Below are 12,238 nucleotides of genomic sequence, written 5' to 3'. Positions count from 1 at the left end.
AGAACTCGGTTAAATCTGGTTTGGAGATCTATCATTTTTCGTCGTTTGACCTGGATGGTCCTCTGGGGATAAACCGTATTTTAAGGTACTTGCCATTTCAGTTGCCGATCTACTTCCTATTGGATCATGGCAGATACCATGTTTGAAAATGGAGAATAGTTGCACTGTCCTATTAACCATTGGGTTCATGCGACCGTTGTGATTTACCCATATCCCGAACCGGCAACTAAATGGTCAGTATGTCGGGAACTGGATGTTGCTGAATCTAAAAATAGAAAATGGCACAGTCCAGCTCCAGAAGAGATGAATAAATAAAGTAGGAGGCTTTCATGTTTTAGTTAAACTGGACATGACCATAAATTAGTAGCAATAATGCATGCAAATACTTTCCTGGCCAATACCAGCTATTTCCATCTTAAAGTTTGTGCATCTGCTTTTTCTTTGCAATGTATTGTCATCAACTACAACTTCCAGCAAACTTTATGAATGAACTTGGAAAAATAAAATACATTTAAAAATGTGAAGTTAGACTACTTGATTAATTAATTTGTTTTCAATGCTGCACCATGCATGTGTGGATGAATAGGAACATACTGGGCTGTTTCCATTGACGAACAATCATGTTCTTAAGCACAAGTGGGGAAACACAAGCTGTTGTCATAACTACCAGTGTGGGCAGGATGTGGATGATTCACTGGCAAATGTATGCCTTGTATGGCATACTGAAGCCATCCCTCAGCACAGACTAGATCACTGTGTGAGGATTAAGCATAATCTTTATGGGATAGGCAGTCATGGTAATGGCTCAGAAAATTATGAAACATATCACAAAGATTTCTCTTTTTATTCTAGGGAGTTACTATATGGTATCATGGGTGTAAGCTTTTGATTGGTTCCTTAACGTTTCAAATCAGTCTTGAAAGAAGAATGGCTTATTATGCTTTTAGACCGGGGGTGTGTGTACTTATAAGTAGGGTTGGGTCACTCTGTGCTGCCACGGCACAAAAGCTATGTCCGCTAGGTTTAATGCGGTATCCCTGCTTTACTTTTTTGTTGTAGTTTTCAAGCAAGGGGTCTCTGGAGCTGACCTGCGTTAATTTCAACTGCAGGGACCCCCTGCTTCCCGAGATGCTTACCTCCATAGGGGGTGCCCTTATGTCTCTGCTGGTTTAAATGTCCCGGTCACGTGGGCCAATAGGAGGCCACAAGGAATGACGCCACGGCTTCCTATTGGCCCACAGGATGTTTAAACGCTGCCATTTTGATAGCTCCGCCAAGTCACGTTGGAGCGGCTGCCTGCGCAGCGATACCGGCACACCCTAGGGTGGTAAGTATCTCGGAAATGGGGTCCCCAGAGCTGAAATTAACGCAGTTTGGCTCCGGAGACCCTCTGCTTCAATCCTATGACTCTAAAATAAAGTTAAAATAAAAGGAAAGCAGGATTGATGCTTTAGTTTAAACACCATCACAAGAGTCTAAACATTAATTCTAAGTGCTATAATAAAATATAAAGCTAACGCCTAACACTTATTTATTTTTTTTGTTATAATTTTTCTCTGATCTAATCAAATTGAATTCATTCTTTGTGGGTTGCTTCTAAAATGGTAAACTCTGTATGTGTTGGCATAGTTGGTGTTTGTTTCACATGAGAAAAACGGTAAATATAGCGGTAGTAGAAGATCTAGTTGTAGATGTAGATGGTCTGTGCATGGTTCACCATGCTCTTTTGTGGCGACTTGATGATTGGCGCTGGGAAGATCACTCGTGCTCTATGTTCTTGCTTAACCAATAGTCTTTATAGATATAAATGAGATTACTTGTCAATAAGGAAGCTTTATTGACATGCAGGGAATTAAGTCCCTATTCCCCACAGTTCCTCTGATTTTATTTACATGTTTATGAAGGTAATTGAGTCAGATTTCCTCTGAAAGATTCCAGCTCAGTTTCTCATTGACACCATAGTTTTCCTGCTGGGCATGGGTGGAGTAGAAATCTAGGAACCCATCACTAAAGTAAATATTACATTAATTAGTTGACGGTTAATAAAGATTATAACGTAATTATAAATGTATACCATGAATAACCCTCTGAAAAGCCAGTTCTTTCATAACTGGAATGATGCCACGTGTCCTTTTTAAAATGCATGTAAGATGCATACCTTGTATTACTTGTTTCTTTTCTGTCACCAATGTTAATGCATTTCCTGTTAGCCACCGATAAATCTGTTCCTTTCAGTATGTGCTCTGCAATGTATTTCCACTTCACCCTGCATGGAAAATCTGGAGTTAATGCCTCATAGATGCCAGCAGAGAATAGGAAACGCAAACTGATCTAGATTTTAAGACATTTCTATTCTAGCAACCTCATTTTTATTACATGGGGGTGGAGGGGGAAGAGGGGAGGGAGGTGAGAGGCACTGATGCCTGTTTATACAATGTTACATTGGTCAAAAAAAAGCAGATGGTGCATCCATTAGTTTTAGCTGTAGTGACAGAAGAAAGTGTGGTTCCTCTTAATATTACATTTGAACTTTCAGTATTTTCCAGGTATGCCAATGAGCTGGGTGTACCAACTGCACGTAAGGAACTGGATTTATAGCAATGCTATCGATTGCTATGTACAAAGTGGGAATGGGACTTGGACATTTATAAAGCTCTATGTGACAGACTATAGGTGAAAGGCTTGGGTGTACTGGTATGTTTGTGCCATATGCATGGAGTTCATACTTGCTTAAACCTAGGTGGTTGAAACTGGTCATCCAAGAGCATATAAATGGATGGTCTAAGAACAAAACACGGAGGCACACCAAAATGCAACCGAGCATGAGGTATCTGTGAGACACTAAATGGTCTGAGAGGTTGGAAGAAAATCGGGAACATTTTTGATCACAGATATTGAGAGTGAACAATGGGTTGATGAAAAAGTATCTTGCACAGTGGACAGGTGCAGATTAATTAAAGGAAGTGGTGACTGAAATGAAAGATCGACGGTAGGCTTTTTTGGAGGGATAAGTGTAGTTTCAGAAGCATTAGTACCACTGAAACCTTATTATAGAGAAGTGGTTTTCATACTTTGAGCTGTGCTCCCTTTATTCATTTTCTGGCTTTACTTGTACACATTGGGGAGAAAGAGGGGGCAGGGGGACATTGTGGGGGAAGGTGGGAGGGGAGGTGTGAGGCTTTACCTCTCTCTCCCGGTGCACAGGAGACATTGCAGCGGTGCGTGATGGCTTTTCCCACCTACACCTCTTACTCTAGTGATTAGTACAGGAGAGGAGCGGGACCGTATTAATCAACGCACTGTCATTAATAAGCTGATAAAGGGAGCGCCGAGAAGCACCAACACATGGTCTCTGCCCACTGCACGGAGAGGTGAAGGGGGCTCACCTGGCCTTTTTCATGATACTTGGTGGACCAGTCTGACCCAAGAATTGCGTTCTCTTTCGACCACCTCTTTCTCTCGCCTCCCCCCCTACTCTTCCCCAACTGGGCCATGTCCTCACAGTTTGAAACCCTCTGTTGTAAAGAATGAGTGCTTGGCAGTTGAATCAATGATGCATGAATGTATTGTACACGTGACCACTCTGCTGTAGCAAGTCCTCCCATGGCAAGTCCTCATTGTCTTGGAGAACATGCATAGGCTTGAGAGCAGAGAAATAGTTGTCAGATCACACTGAAGCTGAAGGTTTGGTTATGTTTTTAGGGAAGTTGGTAGAAGGGATAAGGTTTGAAGGGGGAAGTGAATTAAATAAAGTGGGTATGTCAGAGCAGTTGAGACACTTCCTCCTTTCTTTTATAGGGACAGTTGCTCCTAACAGCCAAAGTGAGCTAATGATCATGGCATGTTTAAGGGGTGACGAAATGTATGTGGCTGGCACATTTATTTATTTTTAATTAGATTATAAATACATAAATTATTCTAGTACTGTCACCATAATGGCAAAATGCTTTGGATTGTTTTTTATGATCTTTACCTAATCTCTTTTGTGATAACCCTGTTTGGAAACTGCTGTCAATTAATTGCGGTTTGTTCTTTCTGTTCATTCTGCTGCTGTACTTGGCTAAAGAGATAAAAGTGAGAAAAACAAATGACCAGATATGATTAGAATTACATGGGAACCAAAGAAAATAGAAACGTAACTATATTTTTGACATGGGCAGTAAATCTTATACTATATTAGTGAAAGCACTGTATGCCTATCTGGATGTCCGGTGTCCCTAGGGGAAATCTCATTGGTCCCTTGGGCCGCCCGCCCCCGCACACCTCTCATTGGCCTGAGGCGGAGTGACGGGCCAAAACACACACACACACTAGGTAGGGGGGGGGTTATTACAGCGGTGCGCAAACTGTGGGGGGCGCACGATTATGTAGGGGGGGTGCGAGCAGCTTGCAGGGAAACCTGGGGGCGGCCAGAGCTGTGCACGGGCGCTCCGTGCTGCTGCTTCTATGTCTATGTCTTGCAGAGGGGGCGGGGCCAGAAGCTCCGTGCTGCTGCTTCTATGTCTGTGCTTGCAGAGGGGGCGGGGCTTCTCTCTGCACACAGACAAGCCCTCCTCTTCCTGTCTGCTTCCCGTTTTCAGCAGCATGGGGGGTTGGGGATCGGAGCATGTCGCCCCCCCAGGTGAAATTGTGGACTGATTAAGTGTGTGTGTTGGTGGTGGTGGTGGGGGGGGGAGTGATTGAGTGTGTGTGGGGGGATTGAGTGTGTGTGTGTGTGTGGGGTGGGGGGATTGAGTGTGGGAGGTGTGGGGGAAGTGTGTGTGTGTGGGGGAAGTGTGTGTGGTGTGGGGGGGGGGAGTGTGTGTGTGTGTGGGGGGGGGGGATTGTGTGTGTGGGGGATTGTGGGATTGTGTGTGTGTGTTTTTGTGTGTGGGGGGGGGAGGGATTGTGTGTGTGTGTGGGGGGGGGGATTGTGTGTGGGGGATTGTGTGTGTGTGTGGGGGGGGGGGATTGTGTGTGTGTGGGGGGGGGGATTGTGTGTGTGTGTGTGTGTGTGGGGGGGGGGGGAATTGTGTGTGGGGGGGATTGTGTGTGTGTGTGGGGGGGGATTGTGTGTGTGGGGGGGGGATTGAGACCCCCTCCCTGCCCTTTGCTCCCTCCCTGCCCTATGCCCCCCTCCCTGCCCTTTGCCCCCCCTGCCCTTTGCCCCCTCCCTGCCCTTTGCCCCCCCCTCCCTGCCCTTTGCCCCTACCCTTTGCCCCCCCTCCCTGCCCTTTGCCCCACCCCCCCTTCCACTCCATGCCCCCTGCCCTTCCACGCCCGGGCAACGCCGGGTCTCTCAGCTAGTAAGTAAATATAAGGGAGCCTGAGTTGTTTTCAAAATATTGTTTTGCCTGCTGCGTGGGACTTCCCCATAAAAAGGGACGTGGAGTGGAAGGATGGGGTGTTGGAAAAGAGCTGTGCTAGGTAAAAGTACAGCAGGGATATTAAGGGGATTAACATACAAATTGGTCTAGGGAGAGGCGGATTCCTGAGGTCTAACAGGGACCTTTTTTTTCAAGGTGGAAATATAGCTATGGAATAGAGCTGTGGGGGTTTTTCCTTCATGGTAAACGTCTCTATTTCCCACGGAGTTAAAAAATAAAAAAAAAATAGATAATGGCGTCTTAAGAGTAGGGGGAGCTACTCCCTTAAACTCCCATTATTACTGGTCTTATCATAAATATATTGCAGATATAGTTTTCATGTGAGTTGAGAAGCCTAAAATGCCAATTCCGGTCATTACTGCCGATATGTCGCCCTAAATCCGGTTATTATGTTCCTATGGTGTGGCTAATGAGTGGGTCAGTTAAATGTTCTCTCTACTGCTTAAACGATAAAGGTTTTATATGAATATTAGTCAGACAGAATGTTTACTAATGAGCAGTGACTTTTTCTAATATGTATTCCACAAGTACAGTAGACCAGGGAGTGGCCAACTTCAGCGCTCGAGGGCCACCAACAGGTCGGGTTTTGAGGATATCCCTGCTTCAGCACAGTTGTTTTAATTAGTGGCTCAGTCAAAGACTGCGCCACCTGTGCTGAAGCAGGGATATCCTGAAAACCTGGCCTGTTGGTGGGCCTTGCGGACTGGCATTATTGGCCCCCCATGGTGTACACAGTATGCTTTCTTTCTAGCATTCATATTAGACCTGTTTATGGGCTTTAAACAAGTCTTGTGTTTGACAGCCATAAATGAGCCATAAATGAATGAAGCATTTTTTTCAGGAATATAATGTTTTAATACTTCACTGATAAATGTGTATCGTCCTTTTGGTAAATTCTCATTCTTTAATATACATTTCTTTAATTTGTTTCAGCTTTTCAGGGAAGTAAGAATAATGAAGATTTTAAATCATCCGAATATAGGTAAAATACACTGTTTACAATGTGCCATATGTATCACAGAATTGTCGTCAGTAAAATGAGATCTGACTTTTTTTCCCCCCCCTGTGTTTTTTTATTTTTTTTTAAATCTATCTTATCAAACCATTAACTCCTAATTAGTGATGTACCGAGTACCCGGAAATTACCCTGTACCCGGCTTACCGGTGCTTTTTCAGCTACCCGGACATTACCCGGGCCCGGCAGCAGGGGGCTGGGCCCGGTACCGGGTAGGAACCGGTGCTGGGTAATGTCACGGTAAATGAAAATACTTAATTATTTGCCTGTAGCCAGTGACGGAAGGTGAGGAAGACCGTGAAAACATCTGGGAGCCGCAGCAGAGGTCCTGGTGGCGGTGGCAGCAACAGAAGTCAGTGTTCAGCCGGAGGGAGCAGCAGGACAGAGCACAGGACCTCTGCTGCTGCTCCTCCCAGATCAGAGCAGAGCTGTTTCTTAGCATGGATTATAGGTTCTCCCTACTCCCTCTGCTGCTTAATGACCGTGCACTGAAATACTGCCCTGCTCCTTCCCTGTGTAATACCAGCGGGATAATATTCACCAGAGTGCCAGCATTAGGTAGCTGACCAGAGAGAAGCTCCTTCCCCCAGCTGCAACATCCCTTCTGTCTGGGCATCATATATGTGGATTATGTGCATGGAAGGCCCTTTAAGTACATCATGTTGCCCCCCACTGGCCTAGAATCATGGCGTCTGCTTAACTTGAATTTGGTACAATTGCTCTTTAGCATCAATCCTCTCTTGGAGAGGGACAGAAAAGCTTTGGTTTAAAGTGTCACTCCCTCCAGTGACCTATTTTACAGAATTTGAGCAGGTGGAGGCCTCTGGAGCTATACTGCGCTATTTTAGGTATGCGGACTCCCTGTTTCCGAGTTACTTATTGGTGTAGTTAAATGGAGGTCCATTAGGAAGCTGCAATGGATGATCTTGCTGCCTCCTATTGGCCTGTTGGACCTGCAACATTCGGAAGCTACATTGATTTCCTGAATGGAGCTTTAACACTGTAACTACGCCGGACATCCCTGGTAAGCATCTTGGGACGTATGGGATCTCCGGTGTTGAAGGCATTTCACACTGGACGACACCCTAATGCAGTAGTGGCCAACTCCACTCATCAAGGGCCACCAACAGGTCAGGTTTTCAGGATATCCCTGCTTCAGCACAAGTGGCTTGGTCATTATGACCTCTTGGTGGCTCTTGAGGACTGGAGTTGGCCATCGCTGACTTTTACAGTATTGCAGAGCAATCCTGGATTAGTGAGTGTCCATGCAGTTCTGGCTGCGAACCATTGCTTCAATTACTTCAGTGTGGAACGGGCCAGTAGCACGATCCTCTGCATTATGTTACCCCATTTAGCACCACGGTCCAGTCATGATGATATCGTCTATTTGGAGAGTGCCAACATATTCCGCAGCGGGGTACAATGTGGTACAGAGTTGTGTATATTACATAAACCGTTGCGTACAAATGATGACAAACACGCACAAACAGATACAATGGTAATGAGGGCCCTGCTCGTGAGAGCGTACTACCTACAGGGAATGAGGGACAAGGTTGAAACAAAGTAAGGTGGCTGTTGATTGTAAGATAGGGTGTTGCTCAGGATGGTGTATGGCCCAGTCTGACGGCTGAATCCTTTAAGGTTTTGAGGAAGGGATGTTACATAGGATGGAGATTAGTCCAGCCACAAAGCTGGTCCCTATGGAGTGGGAGGAGAGTTGGATGTTAAAAGTATGGCGAGTAGGGTTCCCTGAAAAGGGGAGTTTTCAGGCACTTTTTTTAAACATCTGAAAGCTGGGGGGGGGGGGGGGGGAGAGAGAGAGAGAGTCTGATGGTTACGTGGTAGCTAATTTCAGAGAGAAGGGGTACAGCACGGGAGAAATCTTGCTGCTGGGAGTAAAGGCGGATGTCGTGGGCAGAATGTAAGGGGTGTTTAAGTATGTTTTTGGGGATGGTGGTTGAGATGTAAGGGGGGCAGTGTTGTTGAGACCGTTGCATGTTATTATTAGGGTTTTAAATGTAATTCTAGAGGCTATGGGAAGCGAGTGTAGGGATATGCGTTGTGGAGCGGTAGATGTGGAGCGGTAGATGTGGAGCGGTAGATGTGGAGCGGTGAGTGAGGAAATTAGTCTGGCAACAGCCTTTTGGATGGATTGGAGTCGGAATAGGCGGGCAGGGGGAATGTCGACTAAGAGAAGGTTTCTGCAATTGAGGCGGGACATTGAACAGATAAAGATTTTTGATGCATCATGAGTGCGAAAAGGGCATATCTTTGTGATCTTTCTGAGGAGGAGACTGCAGGACTTGAGGGACCAAAATGACCCCTAGACAGCAGGCTTGAGGCTTTGAGATTGTGGTGTTTTTACAGTGACGGAGAGTTAGTCTAGCGGTGGAAGGGGAAAGAATACCAATTCTGTTTTGGACATATTAACCTTCAGGTAACGGTGAGATGATATGACTAGTAAATAGCTGCAATAGGTGAGGATTTCACTTAACTTTCAGGGGTGCCGGTGAACCAAATGTGTTATAAAGCCTTGTAATACGGTCATTTTATTAAGCGTATTAGAAATCTAGGTAGAAGAAACGGAAACAAAAATAAATCAACCACCGAGAACTGGCACGACACAATGCTGCTGGGGACGGCACTTTGAGCACTTAATCTATATTGGTTAAACATCCATGTTTTTGTTTAATTACGTAGCTATGCAAAGCAGAGAACGACCTGTAATTTTGTCACGTACATGTACAATATATCAATATTAGCTTTGCGCTTTAATTCTACAAAAAAAATATATATATATATATTTTTTTTTTTTTTTTTTTTTTTTTTTTACGCCCCCATATTAAAACATATATAAAGTGTATGACTAGCTCTGTACATTATACAGGTCAACCTCTTATAACACTGTGCTTGGGGTCCAAAGAATCACATCGCGTTATAAGCGGATCGCGTTAAAAATAATGTAGAACTGTATGCATTGTACAATAAAGTATTTAAGATACCAATAATCGGGTTGTCAAGTATTCATAAAGACGAAAATTGGGCGCCATGCTTGCATCGCGTTATAAGCGGATTCGCGTTGTAACATATCGCGTTATAACGGGGTTGAGCTGTACATGTAATGCTCTTCTGTGTGCACATACAAAGATTTATTCCTACAAAGTAATTTATAGGAAAAGCGTATCTTTACGTGACAAAGTAAATTTGGATTAAATTGGTTGGAACAATAAGAAGGGAAAGAATAGTGATGTTACAATACTGCCCTTCAGAGGTGCCGCTCCTTCCAAAAGAATATTCTGTGAGTCTCACACAATTCTGTTCTCCTGATAGTAAAAAAAAAATCACAGCAGCTATTTATAAATACTAGTGCATTGGATTTCCTATTCACAAATGACCTTGGATGGGCAAACACAATGCTTCCTGGAAATCTCATTCCGGCAGCACAGGGGATTATTGAAATCCCTTAGTCATAATTTCCCTTACTTTTGTTAAAACCTCTGATGCTTTAGGCCAAGGGTGCTCAACTCCAGTCGTCATGCCCCTAACGTCCCCCAACAGGGCATGTTTTCAGGATATCCCAGCTTCAGCACAGGTGGCTCAATCTGAGCCTCTGATTGAACCACCTGTGCTGAAGCTGGGATATCCTGAAAACCTGACCTGTTGGGGGGGGAGGGGGGTGCTTGATGCCTGGTACTATGTGTTGCTGAAGACAAACATGCTTTTGGGTTTGTCCTCTATATCAACACTTTTTTTTACCAAGTGTTTTTTTTACGCATCATAAATGATCTGAATAGGATAATGGAACAAATTATAACTTCTATGTAAAAAACATGCTATAGCTTCAGTCACATTTTTCCAACTCCTGTATGAACTCAGAAGCTGGTAAATTTCAACGCATGTTGCTCCACTTTTAGTTCTGTATGAAGTAATTCCTCTTCCGGAACAATAGACCACTTTACAGCTTGTATATTATTTTGCCTTTCTGTTTAATAAATTTACTTAGTCAATATATTTTTCCCCTGCAGTTAAATTATTTGAAGTAATTGAAACAGAAAAAACACTCTACTTGGTAATGGAATATGCAAGTGGAGGTAAGTGGGGTATTTTATTTTGAGAGAAATTCTCTTTGCATGTACTGTACATTGTTTTTCATATGCTTTTTGGTATTTGCAATCATTTGTAATTTTGCAGCGATGGTTTGTCACATTGAACTAATGATTTTCTTAAAAGAGCAATCCATGCATGTGTATATGTATATACATACACCGGATTGAAGCAGTGGGTCTCCGGAGCTGTACCTTATTCATTTAAGCCATGGGGACCCCCTGCTTCTGGAGATACCTCCCTAGGGGATGCCGGTAGCCGCTGGGGCTGAGCTAACTGGGGCTTAAAGTTTAAAGCTCCTGTGTCACGCTGGCCAATATGAACCGAACCCGATGTCATAATGTGACACCTGCTACCAGCCGGAACAGCTACCCGAGCTACCTTTAATTTATGCCTGTGCTATTTGTACCACGGTTCTGTATTTATCAGTTTATATTCCGCACATTTGTAGGTTTTCCTGTTTTGTTTGGTAATTAAATGTCACTGAGAAACCTTACCACTTCGGAATTGCTCTTGTAACTAAAAACCAAGGGAAATGGTCATTGCCTTTAGTTCCCCTGGGAAGTAAATGCGGCTGCACCTTTCAGTGTCCGCATTCTGAGCTCCTCAACATCCCAGATCCACCCTTTGCAGTGTGATTTGCTTGTGATCTGTTTGTGGCATGGCATTTGAGCGCTGTAGTAACAATCCCCTGCATGAATTTGTTTAGGGATCCCTTCAAATACATATAATGCATTTGTCACAGTCATTTTACATTTTTATGTATCTTGATTATAGGGGGGAAAAAATTGTTTTTGTTTTTTTTTAATGTACCAATTTGGCAGTTAATCCATTGCTCGTCATAGCAAGAACAATCAAAATAAATCCACGCTAAACCTATCTAGCAACAACTTGACTTTGTGATTCCAGAGAGAACTCCCAACAGCAATATGCAACATTTTAGGCTCCACAGTTTAACAAGGTGCATTTAGAGCAGGGGTGGGACAACTCAGTCCTCAAGGGCCACACACATCAGGTTTTCAGGATATCCCTGCTTCAGCACAGGTGGCTCAGTCGAAGCCTGAGCCACTGATTGAACTACCTGTGTTGAAGCAGGGATATCCTGAGAACCTGACCTGTTGGTGGCCCTTGAGGACTGGAGTTGCCCATCCCTGGTTTAGACGGTTAGTATTTGGCTGTTTATTATTTTTTCTCTTTTAATTATACAATAGAAATAGTATTTTTAATTGCCATGTTAATGTGCAATGTGTTTACTCAAAACTCCATGTATTCCTTAGTTTGTTCCATGAAAATAGTTAGGATGTGAAGAGAACATTTCTGCATTAAAGCTGTATGATGCAACATGGCTATTATAAGACTATTTCAGCTAATACGTTGTATTGTGAGATTTGGCCATATGTGTGTTTGCAGCATTTTGTGTTCACGCACATTGTTCATTTGAGTAATTATAAGATTCACTACATGGCCCCTTCCACTGGTACTCTCATCCAAAAAAAAATATTTCATCCAATGTTTCCTTCCCAGGTGAAGTATTTGACTATTTGGTTGCACATGGAAGAATGAAGGAAAAGGAAGCGAGGGCAAAATTTCGACAGGTGTGTAATAATACGAATGAGACTTCACCCATGTTACAAGTTCTGTCGTGGCGGTGCTTCAGTTTATCTGATGGAAATATATATCTTTTTTTTTTTTTTAAATGTATTCCCATGTGTATACATATAGTAATTTGCCCATACGCAGACATTTTAGCATT

At 43.6% G+C, this 12,238-nt stretch overlaps 1 protein-coding gene across 11 annotated transcripts in view; it reads left to right on the top strand.

Moving 5' to 3' along the window:
• Positions 1-12,238, top strand: part of MARK3 (microtubule affinity regulating kinase 3) — a 49,973-nt gene that overhangs the window by 15,269 nt on the left and 22,466 nt on the right. For all 11 annotated transcript variants that reach the window (XR_012803938.1, XR_012803937.1, XM_075614997.1 and 8 more), the window contains exons 4-6: positions 6,300-6,348; positions 10,407-10,472; positions 12,010-12,080. Coding sequence is in view for 9 of the 11 variants with exons in the window: in XM_075614997.1 (XP_075471112.1) it covers positions 6,300-6,348; positions 10,407-10,472; positions 12,010-12,080 (186 nt within the window). In the remaining 2 variants the exon portion in view is untranslated. The remainder of the gene's footprint in view (positions 1-6,299; positions 6,349-10,406; positions 10,473-12,009; positions 12,081-12,238) is intronic.

Source organism: Ascaphus truei, chromosome 9, assembly GCF_040206685.1.
Source record: "Ascaphus truei isolate aAscTru1 chromosome 9, aAscTru1.hap1, whole genome shotgun sequence".
NCBI lineage: Eukaryota > Metazoa > Chordata > Amphibia > Anura > Ascaphidae > Ascaphus > Ascaphus truei.
Note: the sequence above shows the minus strand (reverse complement) of the source record. Positions and strands in the feature narration are given on the sequence as shown.